This window comes from Mobula hypostoma, chromosome 11 (genome assembly GCF_963921235.1).
Source record: "Mobula hypostoma chromosome 11, sMobHyp1.1, whole genome shotgun sequence".
Taxonomy (NCBI): domain Eukaryota; kingdom Metazoa; phylum Chordata; class Chondrichthyes; order Myliobatiformes; family Myliobatidae; genus Mobula; species Mobula hypostoma.
The window spans coordinates 89,458,415-89,479,941 of NC_086107.1; the positions used below are offsets into that span (position 1 = coordinate 89,458,415).

Genomic DNA, 21,527 nt, shown 5'->3' on the forward strand with positions numbered 1-21,527 from the left:
AAACAAACTCCCCTCACGAATACGTTGAATCCCCTCACACAGCCCACAGACACTCTTCCCAATTAACTCTCTGCCTCCCCCACCCCGCAGCCCATGGTCACTCTCCACTCTCCCCATAAGTTGAGTGAATAGTTTTAGTGAACAGATTTGTGAAGTAACAGAGATGCTACATTGGACCACAATATAACTTTATTAACAAATTAGTAATCTTTCCAATTATCCAGATCAATGTAACTGCAATAATAAGAATAAGGATATATATGTATGGATGGACACATCCCACCACATGGAAGTGTGGATTTAAATACTAGCAGTTTGCATATTCTGGTAAATCTGTGAAACTTTGATAAAGGTCTGCTGTGAAGCAGAAAGTTGTTCTCTATTGCATTTAGGACATTCTGGGAGTAGAAGAATGTGATGGCCATATATTTGTAGGCCAGAACTTAGATTATTGGTTCAAAGGTTCATTTATTATCAAAGTATGTATGCAGTATGAAACTCTGAGATTCTTATTTTCTAGATAATCATGAAAAAAAACAAAATGCATGACCATATACTTCCCTCCACTATATTTGATTGACCACTATTTTGTCCATTTCTCTCATCTAATTCTTTCTGCAAACTCCCTGAATCTTCATTTTAACCGGCCCTCCGCCTATCTTTGCATCGTCTGCTAACTTGGCCACAAAACCAATAATTCCATCATCCAAATCATTAACATATCACTTGAAAAGAAGCAGTCACAACATCAGCCCCTGCAGAACACTACTATTCATCGGATCATTACAAATATCTCCACAATCTCTTCGGCTATCTCTTTCAGAACACTGGGATGTCATCCATCTGGTCAACGTGACTGATGCGCCTTCAGATCTTTCAGCTTCTCCTTAGTAATATCAACTACACCAATTTCTGCCTCCTGATACTCTCTGATTTCTGGCACAGTGAAAATTGACACCAAGTATTTAGTGAATTTGTCCGTCATTTCTTTGACCCCATTATTACATCCTCAGTGTCGTTTTCCATTGATCTGATATCCACTCTCAGCTCTCTTTTACTCTTTATATATCTAAAAAAAATGATATCCTCTTTTACATTATTGGCTAGCTTACCTTCATATTTTATCTTTTCATTCCTTATGGCTTATTTCGCTCCCCTCTATTGGTTTTTAAAAGCTTCTCGATCCTCTAGATCCCAGTATTTTTTATTATATTGTATGCCTTCTCATTTACTTTTATTCTGTCTTTGGCTTCCCTTGTCAGCCTAGGATGTGTCATCCTGCCTTTAGAGTACTTATTCATCTTTCGTACACATCTGTCTGCACTGTTACAAGAATCAACCCTTGTAACAATGATCAGGGAGGCACAGAGAGAATCTGTGATTACTAACAAGTAGCTGCGTGCAAACACACTCAGTTTCCTTGACTCTCCTGAATGGCCAAGCAGTAGAAAGGGTCCACGCTGGCCAGTTGTTTCTTGTAATTCCGATCCACTCTCCACGTGTTCCACATAGGGTCTCCCATCCTTGCTCTGTGATGGTTCATCTTTGAAGTTATCTCTATTTTGCCTTTGAAAGCCTCTGATTTTATATTAAATCCTTATCAGATGTTGCATTTCAGTGTCATTGGCTATGGATCAACTGAATGACATTTTCTTATTTGCTCTGGTCCAGGCCAGCATCCATTTCAAAAACTGAAAGAGCATTTATCATCAAAGAATGTATAAATTATACACCTTGAGATTTGATTGCTTACAGGCAGTGATAAAGCAATAAAACCTAGAACTTAGAAGGACACAACTAAAAATTAGAATATAACCACTATGCTGAGAAAGAGAAAGTAAAACACACACACACAGATCATGCAAACAATCGGAACAAACACCAGCATTATAAACCAGAATGAGTCTTTAGATCTGCTCCCTGGAGCAGCCAGAATAGGCCCAAGCCTCGATCTCAGTTCTTCATCTCCCACTATCTCTCAGAAACAAGCAGTTCACAGCCTCGATGCTGCAGAGAGAGGAATGAACACCGCAGAAGAGCAAGCAAAATCAGCCCAACCCTCACCTCTGATCCTAACACTCAGGTTTCCGAGTCTATCTGGACCGGAGAATTTAAACTGGCGTTTAAGTTCGCCGAGTACTGGGTAGTACCTTGCTCTAAGACCCAGATCCCAGTGCAGTGACATACCTAGAGTGATCCAAACACGCACCCAAGTTAGGTGGAAGGGCATCGAAACTGTTCCACATCAACTCCTCTCCAAATCACTCACTCCAACTCCAACAGTGATACCAAACTCCATTTGAGACTTTGCCTTGAACAAGTTGCGCCTTGGCTTTGAAATGCACCTGCACGGTCCTTCCTTTCAATCAGCATTGCCTCTGTTCGCTTCTCCATTTTTTGTGGTGTTACGAGAATACACATAAAATTAAGATGTTTGCTGGCCTGGGCTAGCATCAGTGGCATCAGCAGTTGGTCTGCCACCTGCCCTCAGGGGAAGGAGAGATAAGGAACAATGGAGCAGCGTCTGGAGATGTGTAATGAAGGGATGTGGGAGGAAGAGCTGTCTGGAGCGGCTCCCCCCTTTGAACCCTGAACTGTTTGAAGTGATGGACAGGCGATACCCCAGCAGGGGGATAAAAAGGGACAGGTTCGCTAAGACAGACACACACGCCACCCGAGGTAACGAGACCCTGGAAGCGGTGCGCTCCTCACGAGTGGGTGAGAAGTCCCAGACAACGACAAGGGTGGAAAGGTACGATCAGCGGGAACTCGGTGTGTGTCCGCCCTTGCCTGGGTGCCGGGTTCACTGCAGAGGATCGACCGCATCTGGAGGAGGGGTCACAGTCGGTGACCTCAGGTGACATCACCAAGGACCTGCCCAAAAGCTGTTTGTGAGCCATCCCGCTGGTCTGTGAGTGAAGCTGTGCTGAATGATGAGTTGTTCTCTCTGTCTCTCTTCCCCCACCTTGTCCATCGCCATGGCAACGATTACTGCGAACTGAACTTTGAGTCATTTTGAAATTGGTCATTTACCCCTAGACAACGATAGAGCTTGATTGATGCTGTTATCTTAATTCTGTGCACATGTGTGGTTATCATTGTTGAATTGTTGCATTTATTATCCTTTCGATTACAGTGTTGCTTGTTTCTTTAATAAAACTTTCTTAGTTCTAGTACTCCAGACTCCAACTGAGTGATCCATTTCTGCTGGTTTGGCAACCCAGTTACGGGGTACGTAACATAAGTGGGGTTCTCGTCCGCGATTTTGAACGCTAAATTTGGGACGGAGTAAATTGATTGGGTTAAAATTCCCGAAAGAAAGAAAAGACAAACAGCAGAAATGGAGGTTGAGGAATTTATAAAGGCGCCGACCTTGGAGGCATTAGAGGATGCCAGGAAATCGGAATTGATAGCTGTGGCAAAACGGGTGAATCTTGCTAAGGTGAAGTCGACAATGAGGAGAGAGGAGATACACAGAGCTATTGTAGAGCACTATGTATCTAAAGGTGTGTTTCCCCAAGGTGAGCTGGGGGTGGTGTCTATTGAAAAACCTGCTGGAGACGCGGTACAGGTACAGCTTGAAAAACTGAGACTCGAGCACGAGTTCCGGGTACGGCAGTTAGAACACGAAGAGAAGCAGTTAGAAAGGCAGGAGAAAGAGAGAGAGTTAGAAAGGCAGGAGAAAGAGAAAGAGTTAGAAAGGCGGGAGAGAGAGAAAGAGGTAGAAAGGCAAGAGAGAGAAAGACAGTTGGAGAGAGAAGAGAGAGAGAGGGACAGACAGTTGGAGAGAGAGGAGAAACAGAGGGAAAGGGAATTTGAGCTGGAGAAGTTAAAGATAAGGGCCGAGCAGGGGCTCGTGCCGAACCAAGGTGGAGGGTTCCGGGCGACCCAGGAGGTTAGGCTGGTTCCCCCATTTGACGATACCGATGTGGATCGGTACTTTCTCCACTTCGAAAAAGTAGCTATAAATCAGGAATGGCCGAGGGATAAGTGGGTTGTCTTACTTCAGAGTGTACTGAAAGGGAAGGCCCAACAAGCTTACTCCGCCTTATCCGCGGAAGATGCCCAGAAGTATGAGGTGGTGAAGGAGGCCATCCTCAGGATTTATGAGTTGGTCCCGGAGGCATACCGGCAGAGGTTCCGGAATGCGAGGAAGCGGTGGGACCGCACGTATTTGGAGTTTGCTCGTGAGATGCAAACATATTGTGAGCGTTGGTGCGCCTCGAAAGGGGTAGAGGGGGATTATGACAGACTGCTGCAGCTGATTCTGATTGAGCAGTTTAAAGGTTGTGTCCCTGAGGGTATGAGACCCTACCTCGATGAGAAAGAGGCAGCCACGTTAGCCGCAACTGCTAAGTTAGCGGATGAGTATGCGTTGACGCATAAAATGAAGGTTGCCCCGAGTAAAGGCTACCAGAAGGGTAGTCAGGACGGCGGGGAGAGTCCGCCGGAAAAGTCAGAAAGTAAGCCGGGGACTAGTGAAAAGGATAAGGTAGACCGGGAGCAGTCTGGTAGGAAGTCTCCTGGGGTCGTCTGTTATAATTGTGGGAAAGTCGGACACTTTGCGTCCAGGTGCTTTGCCCCAAGGAAGGAGACGGGGAAAGGAAAAGCGGAAATTTTGAATGGCTGTATCGAGCTGTTAAGCGAACCGCTAGGGAAGGACAGGTCTGAAAAAGTCCAGGAAGGGCGCGAGAGGTTTATCTCGGCCGGACTGGTGTCAGTGAAGGAGAGGTTAAAACCAGTTCCAGTGCGGATCTGGAGAGACACGGGAGCGTGTCAGTCACTAATACTGAAGATTTACGAATACTGAACCTTTAAACTCTAATACACATTAGAGTTTAGCTCAGAGACCCAGACTGGGGAGGTAGAGGTCAAAGGTGTTGGGGAAGGGACAGAGTCAGTCCCTTTGCACCAGATACATTTACAGAGCAACCTGGTCTCTGGACTAGTCACGATCGGGGTGAGGTCCGAATTACCGATGAAAGACGTGGAAGTCTTGCTCGGTAATGACATCGCCGGAGGAATCGTGTTCCCAGTCGTGAGATTGACGGGTCAGCCTGCCAGCATGGAGGCCCCGCCCGCGATGGTGAATTTGGCTGAAACATTTCTGCCAACCTTGTATGAGACAGGGTGTAGTGAGATAAGAGGTAGTGAGGGAGCTGGGACGGACGTAGCAGTAGCCAGGAAAGAATTTGTGCAGACGCAGGAGCGAGACGAGGGGCTGATGGTTTTGGCCGAGACCGCTCTCTCTGACACAGCCTTGACAAGCTATTGTGCGGAGGAGGAAGTGCTAAGGAAGAAAGGGAAATCAAGTACAGTACCCGCAGATGAGGAGTGGGGGGTGGTGCAAAAGAGTTACGGGGATGAGGTTTTTAACATGGCCCACGAGGTACCCCCCGGTGGACATTTTGCGGTGCTGGAGGAAACAGTTGGTGGAATCATGAAAGAGAGTTACCGGCTGCCCAGGGGGAAAAATGTTATTGATCATGACCGACGCGAACTGAGACGGTCACCGGCTTTTGATATGCTAACAAACCTAGTCGGTGTTAGCGTGGAAATCAATGAAGCTAGGGGCCCCTTGATAAGAGAAAAAAACCATTTTGAAAAGATTAGGATGGGATCGGTCAGATGGGAGAAGGCTATTGTTTTGGCCAGATCTACTGATAAGGTCTCTCCCTTAATCCCCGAAGGAGTAATTAAACGACTCGCACCCATGTGTTTGATTGTCCCGAGGAAATGCAAAGAACTGGGACGTTGGGTTATGTCTGTTACAATAGGGCGGCCAAGTAAACAACACCCATATTTTTTGAGTAATTCAGTGACTAAAGGGCTGATGAACACAGAGGTGTGTATTGGCAATTTAACACGGCTGTCTGAAGCCAGCTTGATAGTGAACCTTGGAAAAAATGAATTCGGCCACACGAATGTCACTTACCTGGGAATTGTGGTGACACAGGGGCAGCTGGCAGTGATGCAAGCTACAGTGCAGGCTATCGCTGACCTCCCAACCCCGACAGACAAGAGGGCCCTCAGAAGGCTTTTGGAGATGGTGGGGTACTGCAGGAAGTTTTGCAATAACTCTGCGGTCAATACCCGTCCCCCTCCTACTAAGCCCTTGCGAGGGAAAATTGAGTCGGAATGGGACGACCCTTGTTATTGTGGTCCGGGACAAAACCAAATGAGAGGTTACATTGGTCGCAATTCATCAGTGTTTTTGGCCACTATGAAGTTTGCTGAGTTGGAGCCTGGTCTAAGGGATTATTAATAACACGTGTAAAAGGAACAGAAAATGTGATGACTGTCTGTCAAGGTGTTGACAGCTTCAAATTCTCTGTATTAGCTAAATAACTGTTAAAGATGTATATTGTGTATGTATCAGATAATGTAGTCATGTTTGTAATTTTTACCTCCCGGTAAAAATCCTTAAAGGGGGGAAGTGTTACGAGAATACACATAAAATTAAGATGTTTGCTGGCCTGGGCTAGCATCAGTGGCATCAGCAGTTGGTCTGCCACCTGCCCTCAGGGGAAGGAGAGATAAGGAACAATGGAGCAGCGTCTGGAGATGTGTAATGAAGGGATGTGGGAGGAAGAGCTGTCTGGAGCGGCTCCCCCCTTTGAACCCTGAACTGTTTGAAGTGATGGACAGGCGATACCCCAGCAGGGGGATAAAAAGGGACAGGTTCGCTAAGACAGACACACACGCCACCCGAGGTAACGAGACCCTGGAAGCGGTGCGCTTCTCACGAGTGGGTGAGAAGTCCCAGACAACGACAAGGGTGGAAAGGTACGATCAGCGGGAACCCGGTGTGTGTCCGCCCTTGCCTGGGTGCCGGGTTCACTGCAGAGGATCGACCGCATCTGGAGGAGGGGTCACAGTCGGTGACCTCAGGTGACATCACCAAGGACCTGCCCAAAAGCTGTTTGTGAGCCATCCCGCTGGTCTGTGAGTGAAGCTGTGCTGAATGATGAGTTGTTCTCTCTGTCTCTCTTCCCCCACCTTGTCCATCGCCATGGCAACGATTACTGCGAACTGAACTTTGAGTCATTTTGAAATTGGTCATTTACCCCTAGACAACGATAGAGCTTGATTGATGCTGTTATCTTAATTCTGTGCACATGTGTGGTTATCATTGTTGAATTGTTGCATTTATTATCCTTTCGATTACAGTGTTGCTTGTTTCTTTAATAAAACTTTCTTAGTTCTAGTACTCCAGACTCCAACTGAGTGATCCATTTCTGCTGGTTTGGCAACCCAGTTACGGGGTACGTAACAGTGGTGATAGTTTACCACAATTTACCTCTGCAAAAAGGTTATTAGGATTGCTTTTATTCATATATTTATTGCCCTTCTTTCACAAATGACAACTGGCTCTTTGTTCTAAATCAGTTACTAAACCATAAAGTTATATTTACCGAAAGAAAACATCACAAGTATCTTCTTCTTTGGAAATTATCTCTAGTCCGGGAGATTACCTGGAACATCATTGTGTCTACTTTAAAGCATTCATCAAGCCAGCTTCACAAAATGGCAGTCTCCATCCCGTACAAGCACATGGCCATAACAAAGTCAATCAGGGCTACCTGCTTCCACTGTCCTTGATTCATACAAATTCACTGATCTGTAGCCTATAGCTCTTTCTGGCCAACAGTGCCTTCCGAAATACTCTCAGAAACTCCAGCTGTTGCTTCATCATCCTGCTAGTGCACCCTTCCAATCAACTTTTGTCAACTCCTCTCTCATGCCTCATCATTCCCTTTACTCCATGTCTGCCTTTGATGTGATGCACCTTACTTTGGCTTTTTGCTCTCAAACTGCAGGGTGAATTCTATCGTTTTATGATCACTGCTTCCTTAGGGTTCCTTTACTTAAGTTTCCTCATTGAATCAAGTTCATTACATAGCACCCAATCCAGAATGACTGATCAACCACGAGCTGCTCTAGAAAGCCATCTCATATACATTGTACAATTTCCCTCGCTTGTGATCCAGGACCAACCTGATATACCCAATCTATCTGCATATTGAAATCCCCTATGACTATCATAAGATTGCCCTTTTGACATGCCTTTTTTTATCTCTCATTGTTATTTTCATCCTAAATCCTGGCTACTGTGCTTAGGTCTATATATAACTCCCATCAGGGTCATTCTACGCTTGCAGTTTCTTAACTCGACACAGAAGGATTCTGCATCTTCCGATCCTACGTCATCTCTTCCTAAGGATTTAATTTCATTTTTATCAACATAGCCATGCTACCCACCTTCCTTAGTGCCTGTCCTTTCAGTACAATATGTATTCTCTGCAGCGGTAAGTGAATATCATGCAAATATTCATATATGACATGAAGGCACCTATACCATAAGGTGAGGCATCACAGACAAGCTTCCCTGGACGAGGTAGATCATAAATGTGTCAGCAGTGTCTGACATCACTATTTCCTTTACCTTTTTGAAAGCCATCTCACACTGCTTTGTTATTGCCATTTCTTCCCAATCAGCAGTAATGAGTTCAAGGGGTGAAGCAGTAGACAAGCTTGGCTGGAATCTGCCATGGTAGTTAAAAAATCCCTAAAGGACCTTAACTGTGACATGTCCTTTGGCCTTGTGTCATCTACCACTGCTGGAATGTTCTCAGCACACTTGTGTAATCCTTGTGCGTCAATCACGTGACCACAGTAAATAATGCTTGGTTTAAAGAATTCACACTTGTCCTGTCATGCTCTGAGCCAATAGAATATTGAAATATTAAATACACACCAAAGAAAGCTACAATTTTGCCCTATCATCTGCCTGTCCTGCCCGATAGTTTCAATACACACCTCTTTAGATTATGAAGACATGTAGTCCTCTTTTATTGTCATTTAGTAATGCATGCATTAAGAAATGATACAATATTTCCTCCGGTGTGATATCACAAAACACAGGACAGACCAAGACTGAAAAAACTAACAAAACCACATAATTATAACATATAGTTACAACAGTGCAACAATACCATAACGTGATGAAGAAGTCCATGAGCACAGTAAAAGTTCAAAGTCTCTCAAATGACCCACATCTCACGCAGGCAGGAGAAGGAAGAAAAACTCTCCCTGCCATGCCGACCACAGTCTGACTCTGAGTCATCTGAAAACTTCAAGCTCTGATCAGCTCTCTGACATCGAGTGCTGAGTGCCATCTCTGTCCGAACGATTCGACCTCAACCTCAGTCGCCACCAGCAGGCAAAGCCGGGGATTTTGAGGCCTACCCTCCAAAAGATTCCCGACCACGCTGTAATGACAGCGGCAAACAAGCATTTCAGAAACCTCTTCTACTTGCAACCAACAATTCCATCCTCAGCTCTACTAGTCAGGTGTTGATTCCCCTGCCAAATTAGCTTAAACCAGCCAACAGCCCTAGGAAATCTGCCCGCAAAAATATTGGACCCCTTGGGTTCAGGTGTAACCCATCCTTTTTCGACAGGCCATACTTCCCCAGAAGAGATTCCAATGATCCAGAAATTTGAAACACTGCCCCCTGCACCAATTTCTTAGCCACTCACACAATGACTGCTTCGCTTGACCCTGGCTTATTTTTATTTGCCCTCACTAAGGAATCGTGACGACACCACCAAAGAAAGTGAAACAAGTGATTGATATGATAGAGGAAGGGTTGTGGAGTGAGGATGAGCCTCCAGAATGCAGAAGGCTGGAATGGGGAGAGGGGGGGAGGGGGAGAGAGGGAGAGGGGAGCAATTTGAAATCAGTTTTCCTTCTCCTGGACGTGCTGCCAGCCACGGCTCATGAACCCCATCAGCCTGAAGCAACTGGTTTTAAGGAGCCAGTAGCCTGCCTTTTTCCCATCTCCTCTCAGTAGAAATGATTCTGCTGGGATTAGCAGCTAAACCACACATGAATTTCAGGAGCTGGACTTAGTTGGCAGAGGCTGTTTGTGGTGCATGCTATTGGGAGCAATTAATAGGTAATGGGCACTTATCCACACTACCACCCTCGGGGGTTTATTTATAGTATAACAGATTCCTGGCAGTGGGTTACTCACTGGGATCTAATCCAGGGGCTTCGGCAGTTTATATTAGAAATACAGATCCTCAGGAGCGGGTTACAGTCTGCGATACATATTAATCCAGAAGCGTGAACAGGGAAGTCTGGTGTCCAGAACCAACTTGCAGGGAGCAGGAAAGGTACTTTTAACCGACTTCACTTAACCTTTCACCTTCAAGCATGTGGATCATAAAGAACAGAACTGAGGGGATTCTATCTGCTAGACTACAGAATGGTGAGAGAAATGAGAACAACATTTAATTGCTGGGAGATGTTGACAGTTTAGTTAATGGATAGAAAAAGTCAGGATAGTAAAAAGTTCAAAGTAAAATTTATGATCAGAGTACATACATGTCATCACATACAACCCTAATATTCTCCTTCTGCAGGTATAGTTAGCAAATCTATAGAATGGTAACTGTAAATTGTAAACATCAGGAGCTGTTAACTGTAAACAAGCTGTGCAAATGCAGGTATAAATATATATCAATAAATAACCAGCATGAAATAATAATATAACAGACTCCTTAAATGAGTGTAGTTATCCTCTTTTTTTCAAGAGCCTGTTGGTTGAGGAGTCGTAACTGTTCTTCAACTTGGTGGTGCGAGTCCTGAGGGACTTGTACCTTCTACCTGATGGCAGCAGTGAGAAAAGAGCATGGCCTGGGTGGTCAGGAGCTTTGTTGGTAAATGCTGCTTTTCTACGGCTACATTTCATGTAGATGTACTCAATGTCTGGGAGGGCTTTACCCATGATGTACTGGACCGAGTCAACTACCTTTTGTAGGATTTTCTGCTGAAAGGCATTGGTGTTCCATACCAGTTCATTATACAGCTAGTCAGCACACTTTCCACCACACATCTATAGAGCTTTTCCCTGGTTTTCAATGACATGCCAAATCTCTGCAGCCTCCTGAGGAAGTAAAGGTGCTGTCATGCTTTCTACGCAATATTTTTAGTAACACAAAAAACCTACAGCACAATACAAGCCCTTTGGCCCACAATGCTGTGCAGAACATGTACTTACTTCAGAAATTACTAAGGGTTACCCATAGCCCTCTATTTTTCTAAGCTCCAAGTACCTATCAAGGAGTCTCTTAAAAGACCCTATTACATCTGCCTCCACCACCATCGCCAGCAGCCCATTCCACGCACTCACCACTCTCTGCGTTAAAAACTTACCCCTGACATCTCCGCTGTACCTACTTCCTAGCACCTTAAGACTGCACCCCTCGTGTTAGCCATTTCAGCCCTGGGAAAAAGCCTCTGACTATCCACACGATCAATGCCTCTCATCATCTTATACACCTCTATCAGGTCACCTCTCATCCTCTGTTGCTCCAAGGAGAAAAGGTCAAGTTCACTCAAACTATTCTCATAGGGCATGCTCCACAATCCAGGTAACATTCCTGTAACTGTCCTCTACACCCTTTCTTTGGTTTCCACATCCTTCCTGTAGTGAGGTAACCAGAACTGAGCACTGTACTCCAAAAGGGGTCTAACATGGGGCCTATATAGCTGTAACATTACCTCTCATATCTTGAAATCAATTCCACAGTTGATGAAGCCAATGCACCGTATTCCTTCTTAACCACACAGTCAACCTGCACGGCATCTTTGAGTGTCCAAAGGACTCAGACCCCAGGATCCCTCTGATCCTCCAAACTGCCAAGAGTCTTACCATTAATATTATATTCTGTCATCAAATTTGACCTACCAAAATAAACAGCCTCACGCTTATCTGGGTTGAACTCCATCTGCCATTTCTCAGCCCAGTTTTGCATCATATCGATGTCCCACTGTAAACTCTGGCAGCGCTCCACACCCTCCAAAACACCCCCAACCTTTGTGGCATCAGCAAATTTACTAACCCATCCCTCCACTTCCTCATACAGGTCATTTATAAACATCACGAAGCAAAGGGGTCCCAGAACAGATCCCTTCCTAACTTGTCTGTTCCTATTCCTCTCCAATGCTATGGTAAAGGAGATAGAATTGTGATCACTTTCTCCAAAATGCTCTTCCACTGAGAGACCTGAACCTGACTAGGTTCATTTCCCAATACCAGATCAAGTACAGCCTCTCCTCTTGTAGGCTTATCTACATATTGTGTCAGGATATCTTCCTGAACACACCTAACAAATTCCACCTCATCTAAACCCCTTGTTCTACGGAGATGCCAATCGATATTTGGGAAATTAAAATTTCCCATCACAACAACTCTATTATTACACCTTTCCAGGATCTGTTTCCCTATCTGCTCCTCGATATCCTTGTTACTATTGGGTAGCCTATAAAAAACACCCAGTAAAGTTATTGACCCCTTTCTGTTCTTTACTTCCACCCACAGAGACTCAGTAGAGAATCCCTCCAAGACCTCCTCCTTTTTCGCAACCGTGATACTATCTTATTTTATTTTGGGCCCAGGACATCCGCTCTGAAATAGTGACACCCAGGAATTTAAAGTTACTGACTCCCTCCACCTCTGATCCTCTGATGATTACTGGCTAATGGACATCTGGTTTCCCTCTCCTGAATTCTATAATCAGTTCATTGATCTTATTGACATTGAGTGAGTGGTTCTTGTTATTACACCACTCAGCCAAATTTTCAATCTCCCTCCTATATGCTGATTCATCACCCCCTTTGATACAGCCCACAACTGTGGTGTTGTCACGGTCTTGGAGATGTACTTAGCCACACAATCATAGGAGTAAAGCGAGTAGGGCAGGGGGCTAAGCTCACATTCCTGCTCCTGTGCTGATGGAGATTGTGGAGGAAATGTTTTTCCCAATCGCAAATGACTGGGGTCTATAAGTGAGGAAATCCAAGATCCAAGGGGGTATTGAAGCCCAGGACTTGGAGTTTACTGATTAGTTTTGAGGAGATGATGATGTTAAATGCTGAGCTGTAATCGATGAATGTTTTTGATGTATGCACCTCTACCATCCAGATGTTGCAGGATTGTGTGAAGAACCAACGAAATAGCATCTGCTGTGGGTCTGTTGCTTTGGTACGCAAATTGGAGCAGATCCAAGTCGCCATTCAGACAGGAGCTGGTATGCTTCAACAACAGCCTCTCAAAACACTTCTTCACTGGGCAATGGTCATGTAGACAGGTTACCACACTCTTCTTGGGCACCCTTATGATTGAAGCCTGCTTGAAGCAGGTGGATAACATACTGCCAGAGCGGAAGTTTGAAAACACCTGTGAATACACCAGCCAGTTGGTCGGCACAGATCTTCAGTATTCGGCCAGGTATTTGGTCTGGACTGGATACTTTCCTTGAATTCACTCTCTTGAAGGCAGCCCGCATGTTATCTTCAGATACGAGACCAAGGGATCATTGGGAGACATGGGGGTGTGTGATGATTCCTCCCTGTTCTGATGATCAAAGCGAACATTGACAACATTGAGCTCATCTGGAAGTGAAGCTCTGCTGTCCCCACTGTCACTCAATTTGTCTTTGTAGGAGGTTATGTCATTCAAACCGTGCCATAGCTTCCATGTGTCCCTCATTGATTCCAGGCTCGTCCAGAATCTCCACTTCACCAAAGAGAGACTTTCCGGAGATCATACCTGCATAGCATTCTTGATCTCCGGACTTGAATGCCTTTGATCTGGCTTTCAGCAGGTTCTGGATTTCATTGTTCATCCAGGCCTTTTGAATGGGGAAAACACTGAACAATTTTGTGCGGACACACTCATCCACAGCTGATTCAATAAAGTCCGTAACGTGACCCTTGTGTAGTCATTCAGGTTCTCAGATGAGCTTCTGAACACAGCCCAGTCCACTTACCCAAGGCAATCCTGTAACCGTTCTTCAGCCTCCCACGAGCACCTCTTAGTTGTCTTGATCTCTGGAGCCTTGCTCTTTAGACTCAGTCTGTATGCAGGTATCAGGAGTCCAGCCAGATGATTCCACTTGACAAAATGCGGTCTAGGGAAGGAACGACAGGCATTGCTTATTGTAGTGTAGCAGTGAACTACTGTGTTGGGACCTTTAGTTTAACAGGATCCAAAGGTGTCCAAGGCACAATTAATGTCAGAGAAATGTATACATCCTGAAATGCTTTTTCTTCACAGCCATCCACGAAAACGGAGCAGTGACCTAAAGAATGAATGACAGTTAAATGTTAGAACCCCGAAGTCCACCCCCCAGATTCCCTCCCTCCCGCGCGTAAGCAGCAGCAAACAACAATCCCCTCTCCCCTCATCGGCACCCACCACCCAGCATTCAAGCGTACAGCAAAGTAACAGCAAATACACAGACTTGTAGTACTCCAAAGACTACTCGTTCACCCGGTATTCGGCATACCACAGGTTCTTTTACTCCCTAATAAGTGAGAAAGAGATTTCTCCGTTTCACAGCGAGAGGGGAGACATAACAAACAAACCGCTGGTTTACGATGTTAAAAATCCGTTATGCCACTTTTACCGAGCTCTGTACCCAAAGATCTCAGGTATCTGGGCATACAGCCAAAGATCTTCCGACTCCAACGACACACCGGTCTGTCGGGACACCGATCTTCGATCTGCCAATCTCCAGAGCCCCGAGATTCCAGGTCTCCAAAGCGAGCTAATTTCTTAGGCTGCGCCCTTGGCATGTCGGATAACGACCAGGCGTGAAACCCCGAGAGCGGGTCCCATTTCCACAAAGAAGCAAAGTCAGCGTGTAACTCCAGGTCAAGGTCTTCAAAAGAACCCTGAAAGGGAAAAGTAGAGATATTAAAGATGGAAATAGAGCTGTTTCCGAAGACGCAAGCAAAGGAGACGCCGTTTAGCGCCATCCTGATTAAGCTCCATGCTGGTGATAATTGTGCAAGGTTTTCTTCAAACAAGCCTGATTAAAATCGCCGACTATAGTTTGAAATGTTTCGGGATGGGTTGTTTCTTGCTTACAGACAGCATCGAGCAGTTTCACGAGTGCTTGCTTATAGTCAGCCGCTGGTGAGATGTAAACTGCGGTCGGGATCTCGGATCAGAACTCCCGAGGCAATAGAATGGTCAGTTGTTTTAAGTCTGGGGAGCAAGAAGCTCCCATAACCCCAAGGTCCGAGCACCAACTGGGATTGCCTAAAAAGCATTCCCACCATCTATTTCCGTACCAGAACTCGAGGTTCGATCCATTCTGAAAATAATAAAACCTGCTGGTCGGATTGCTGCGTCCGCCGTATTTGCCGTTAACCAAGTCTCAATGCAACAAAAAAAACTGAGATCTGCCTCTGATTCACCAGTCTTGCCCTCAGATCGTCAATCTTATTTTCAAGTGACTCTACATTCTCCAGCAAGATGCTCGGAAGAGGAGGCCTCATCCCCCTGCGCTTCAACCTGGTTTGTATCCCGCCTCTCTTGCCGCCTTTTCGGCCGTGGCCATGGCGTTGGCCCTTAAAGGCGCCGCGCTTAACTGCTCCTCATTTAACCGTCGAACATGAGATCCGATATCGTTTCGCAGTCCGTTGTTCGGAGGAAATTTACATACTACAGGTTACAGCGAATGTAGTTCAAAGAGAGTATATTTAAGAGGAAATCTGGTGCAATTTCCTGCAGCTCGCACAGAGTCGGCGTTGTGCTCTGGCGCCATCTTAAGGAACAAAGCTTTTCAAACCACAATGATTTCTTCGGTCTTGAGAGGATGGTTTCCATGGTAGGAGGAAGATCCAGAACTGTGGGTATCATCTTTGAATAACGGTCAGCTCACTTCAGAGACAGTCATGAAAGATGTTTTTCTTCTGTGTCTGAGGAATTCTCATTAAAAGGGACAATGAGATGTAGAAGCAGATAGAGAACATCATGTCTTCTCCACCAGTCTACAATTTTCTGATCCCCATTATTCTGCTACTCCCTGCAACCCTTAACGAATCAATAGTCTGCAAATTTATGCATTAAATACACCCGATAACTTGGTGTCCATGGCCATCTGTGGTATCAGATTCCTCCTCATCTCAGATCTAAAAGGATGTTCCTTTATATCCTCAGATCCTAAACACACCTACTGAAGAAAGGCTCCTCTTGGTGTCCACCCTATCCAGCCTTTCAGTACCTTGTTTGGTTTATTGAGACATCCCACCGCTCTCTAGCCTCCACAATCCCATCGAGTACAGGCTCAAAGACATCAAACACTCCTCATATGTTACCCCTTTCAGAGCTCTGAGACGCAGTTGAATTTTTCTCGTGTGGAGACTGATGGATTTTTCAGTTCCAGCTGCATCAAAGGTTTGAGAAAGACACACCAGCACTGGGTGATGCATAAAAAAGTGAGTTTGGTATACAAAAGAATTAAGAGGACAGGTTCCATATGGAATAGAACGTTCAAAGTGCAAAGAGCTTGGATGGGATGGAATTTGTGAAACGTATCTCAGAATTCTTCATCGGTACACAGAGTGTTCAATACTGTACTGGGAATGAGATGGGAGAAGTAACTGAAGTATCATTTGGGAACAGTTTGGAATGGGAATCATTACTCAGTCAGTTTTCATCTTTGAATAGGTGTGGAGAAAGATAGGATGTGTCCACAGGTTAAGATTCCCTTAAAGTTAATTTGCAGGTTGATACACTGGTGAGGAAGGGCATTGCAAAGTTAGCATTCATTTTAAGAGGATTAAAATAGAAAAGCAAAAATGTAATGTACTGGCGAGACTTCACATGAAATATTGTGAGCAGTTTTGGGGCCCTTGTTTAAGAAAGGATGTGCTGACATTGGAGTGGGTTCGGGCAGGTTCATGAATATGATTCCAGAAATGAAAAGGCTAACATATGAGCAGCGATTCAAAGCTCTGGGCTGTACTCGCTGGAATTTAGAAGGAAGTAGGGGGAATCTCATTTAAACATATCCAATTTTGGAGGGACTAGTTAGAGTGCATTTCCCTTGCTGGCGGAGTCTAGGACCAGAGGGCATAGCCTCAGAATAGAGGTGAGGTACTGTGAACAACGTCACCAGAGAGACACTGAACTATTGGATATAGAAATGTTTTATTCAACAAAAACGAGCAGCAGGCATCATTTGAAACACTCTGGGAAGAAGAGGACTGCTCAATCCAATAGTACATGATGTTCTTATATGCTAAAGATCAAAGGTAGCAGTAGGACAATTTTATAGAAAAGGTCCTAAAAATGGATTTGTTCCAGGAAATGCCAAACTTTGAGGATCTAATCAAACTGGGCAAAAAAAAAAATGCACTGTAGTTTGGAATCCTTTCCCCAATTACCTATCATTTCCCTGTTGTGGATCTACATCTTCACTATCATCCCTAATGTCTACCTAGAAAACTCTGAGCAGAGGTTGTTCCAGATATTTGATCAACAAACACTCACACTACAATTACAACTCGTTCAATTTTCTACCGCGTTTGTGATACTTTGTGACACCCCCGTGACCGACTCAAGCAGACGCAAGTGTGAGTGCAAACTTTAAAAATACTCACCCACTTAGGCTGCTGAAATTGTTGCCACACGGTGGGTTACGAACGTATCCTGAATGAGCCCCCAATTGCTGTGGCATGAACAGTTCCTGGAGAGACACTGAAGCTACTGGCTAGTGAGTAGAGCTAGAAACTCGAAGAATACAATTTTTTTTAAAAAGGCCATTACCACTGCACTGAGAAAGAGAAAGACCATGCACACACATCATGCAAACAATCGGAGCAAACGACAGCATTCCGAACCAGACTGAGTCCTTAGATCTGCTCCCTGGAGCAGCAGGAGTAGGCCCAAGCCTTGATCTCAGTTCATTATATTATCGGGAAGCAAATGCCGCAAAACTCTTAGAGACGAGCAGTTCACAGCTCCGGTGCCAGAGAGAGAGGAGGTGAGCAAAATCAGCCCAACCCTTGCCTCTGGCCCTGAAACTCAGGATTCCATGTCTATCTGGACCGGCGTTTAAATTATCCGAGCACTGGGTAGTGCCTCGCTCTAGGACCCAGATCCCAGCGCAGTGACACACTTCAGCTGCACAGCCCAAAGATGTTCTCTATCTCAGCAAATCGACTCGGCACTGAAATCAATCCAAACTCGCTCTCAGGTTAGGTGTATGGGCATCACAACTGTTCCATATCGATACCTCTCCAGATCGCTCACTCTAACACCAACAGCAATACCAACTCCATCTGCGACTTTGACTTGAACAAGTTGCACCTCGGCTTCGAAATGTAGCTGCATGCCCCATCCTTTCGATCAGCATGTTTCTTCATTGTTTTCTGTGATAGTTTACCACAATTTACTTCAGAAAAAAAGGGTTGCCAGCAGTGCTTTTAGTTGAAATATCTATTTATTGTCCTTCTTCCACAAGTGAAACTGATAATTTATGGCTCTATGTTCTAAATCAGTTACCAAGCCAGAAACTAGCTTGAACCACTCAGGGCAGACACAGACTCCAACATTCACAAACTTGCATGTTGTATCGAAACAACAAATACCTCACAAATAACATACAGTAGTTGGAAATGATCCCCAGTCCAGCAGATCACCTGGAGCAGGGTTTCTTAACCGGGGATCCACAGAACACTAGGGTTCTGTGAAAGGTCGCTAGGGGTTCCGCGAGAGATCATGATAAAAATATTGCCATCTGCACCAATGCTTTAGACAGTCACACAATGACCGCTTCGCTTCTCTCTGGCTTATTTTATTTGCCTTCACTAAGAAATCGTGATGGCTCCACCAGAGAAAGTGAATCATCATCAATATGATCGAGGAAGGGTTGTGGAGTGAGGATGAGCCTCTAGAATGCAGAAGAAGAGCGGAAGCACCAAGGTGGTAATCCTGGGATTATTATCCAAGGCAACCGAGTCAGTAAAATGAGGAAATTGACTGAGTGGCTCGGTTGGGCTGGATGAAATAACAGACTCTGGGAGTGGGCTACAGGTCAGGAACTAATCCAGGGGTTTGGGAGATTATATACAGAATAAAAGACGATCCCTGGCAGTGGGTTAAAGAGTGGGATCTAATGCAGGTGGTTTGAAGGTTTATATATAGAATAACAGAAGCACAGGACCAGATTATGTGCTGGAATCTAATCTGGGGGTTTGGAGGGTTTACATATAGAATAACAGATTCACAGGAGTGGTTTACATGTCGGAATGTAGTTTGGTATGGGCAGCATCGTAGGAGTAGCCAGTCAGCATTGAATTCAATGTAGGACTGCCTTAAGGACTCGAGCTCCGGATTTTTCCCTTGGGGTTTACTCCCAAAGCCTTCTCCATGAGTAGGTGCAGCTGCAAGGCAGAAGAGGTTTGAAATCAGAATTTTCGTCCTCCTAGATGAGCTGCCAACCACGGCTGATGAGAGCCTTCTGCTCGAAGCAACTGGTTTTAAGGCGCTAATAACCCGACTTTGCCCCTTCTTCTGTCAAAATGGATCCTCCGGGTTGTCAAGGGCTATTTGTGGTGTGCACCATTGGGAGCATTTAATTGTTCGTGGGCGCTTGACCGCACTACTACTATAACAGCCTAGGTTTTTTATTTATAGTCTAACAGATCCCTGGCAGTGGGTTACACACTGAGATCTAATTCAAGTGCTTGGGGATTATATTTGGAATACAGATTCCCAGGAGGGGCTTGCAGTCTACGATACACAATAATCCAGCAGTGTGCACTGGGAAGTCTTGTCTCCAGATCCAGCTTGCAGGAAGCAGGAAAAGTTTCTGTTCTTAACTTCTCACGTTCAAGCATGTGGATCATGAAAACAGAAGGAATTCTGTCTGCTGGACTATAGGACAGTGAGAGTAATGAGAAATACATTTGATTGCTGAGAGATTTTGACAGTTTAATTAATGGACAGAGAAAGTAATCAGCATAGTTCAAAGTTCAAAGGAAAAGTTAATATCAGAGTACATACATGTCACCACATTCTTTTTCTTTTCCTGCAGGCATACTTAGCAAATCTATAGAACAGTAACTGTAAACTGTAACCATCAGGAGCTGTTAACTGTAAACAAATGCAGATATAAATAAATAGCAATAAATAAAGGAAATGAAATAGCAATATAACAGAGTCTTTAAATGAGTGTAGCTATCCCCTTTTGTTCAAGAGCCTGGTGGTTAATGATAGTAACTGTTCTTGAACTTGGTGGTATAGGTCCTATGGCACCTGTACCTTCTACCCGATGCCAGCAGCGAGAAAAGAGCATGGTCTGGGTGGTGAGGATCTTTGATGATGGATGCTGCTTTTCTACAGCAACGATACATGTAAAAGTGCTCAATGGTTGGGAGGGTTTTGCCCATGATGTACTGGACCAATTCAACTACCTGCTGTAGGATTTTCAGCTGAAAGACATGGGTGCCCCCATGCTAGTCTGCAATGCAGCCAGTCAGCATACTTTCCAGTACACATCTATACAAGTCTGCAGAAGTTTGCAACGATGTGCTGAACCTCTGCGGTCTCCTGAGGATATAGAGGCACTGTCGTACTTTCTTCACAATAATATTTATATGATAGTTTCAAGACAGTTTGTCTGAGATAGTGACACCCAGGAATTTAAAGTTACTGACCCTCTCAACCTCTGATCTTCCGATGATTACTGGCTCATGGATCTCTGGTTTCCCTCTCCAGAAGTCTACAATCAGTTCCTTGGTCTTATTGACATTGAGTGAGAGTTTGTTGTTATTACACCACTCAGCCAAGTTTTCGCTCTCCCTCCTGAGTGCTGATTCATCGCCCCCTTTGATACAGTCCACAAAAGTGGTGTCATCAGAAAACTTGTATATGGTGTTGGAGCTGTCATAGGTATAAAGCGGGTAGAGCAAGGGGCTAAATACACATCCCTGCTCCTGTGTTGGTGGAGATTGCGGAGAAAATACTTTTGCCAATCCAAACTAACTGGGTTCTACATGTGAGGAAATCCAGGATCTAATTGCACAAGGAGGTATTGAGGCCCAGGTCTTAGAGTTTACTGATTAGTTCTGAGGGGATGATAGTGCTAAATGCTGAGTTGTTATTGATAAAGAGTATCCTGATGTATGCATCTTTGCTATCTAGATGTTCCACAGTTGTGTGAAGGGCCAACGAGATAGCATTTGCTGTAGACCTGTTGCTTTGGTAGGCAAGTAGATCCAAGTCGTCATTCAGACAGGAGCTGAAATGCTTCAACACCAGCCTCTCAAAACATTCAACACTGTAGATGTAAGTGTCACTGGGGGAAGAGTCGTTTAGATAGGTTACCATGCTCTTCTCGGGAAACGGTACGATTGAAGCCTGCCTGAAGCAAGTGGGTACCACAAACTTCCGGAGCAAGAGTTTGAAGGTATCGGTGAATACACCAGCCAGTTGGTCAGCATAGGCGTTCAGTACTCGGCCAGCTACTTCGTCCGGACCGGATGCTTGCATTGGATTTATTCTCTTGAAGGCAGCCCGCACGACATCTACAAACATGACCAAAGGATCATCGGGAGACGTGGGAGTGCACGATGCTTCCTCCCTGTTCTGGTGGTCAAAGTAAATATAACAGGTATTGCACTCATCTGGAAGCGAAGCTCTGCTGTCCCCTATGCC

General features: G+C 45.0%; 1 protein-coding gene across 1 annotated transcript in view; it reads left to right on the forward strand.

Moving 5' to 3' along the window:
• Positions 1 to 4,938: 4,938 nt before the first annotated feature.
• Positions 4,939 to 21,527, forward strand: part of LOC134354346 (uncharacterized) — a 32,418-nt gene continuing 15,829 nt past the window's right edge. The window contains exon 1 of the mRNA XM_063063280.1: positions 4,939 to 6,566. Coding sequence (XP_062919350.1) covers positions 4,979 to 6,265 — 1,287 coding nt within the window. The 5' untranslated portion in view covers positions 4,939 to 4,978 and the 3' untranslated portion in view covers positions 6,266 to 6,566. The remainder of the gene's footprint in view (positions 6,567 to 21,527) is intronic.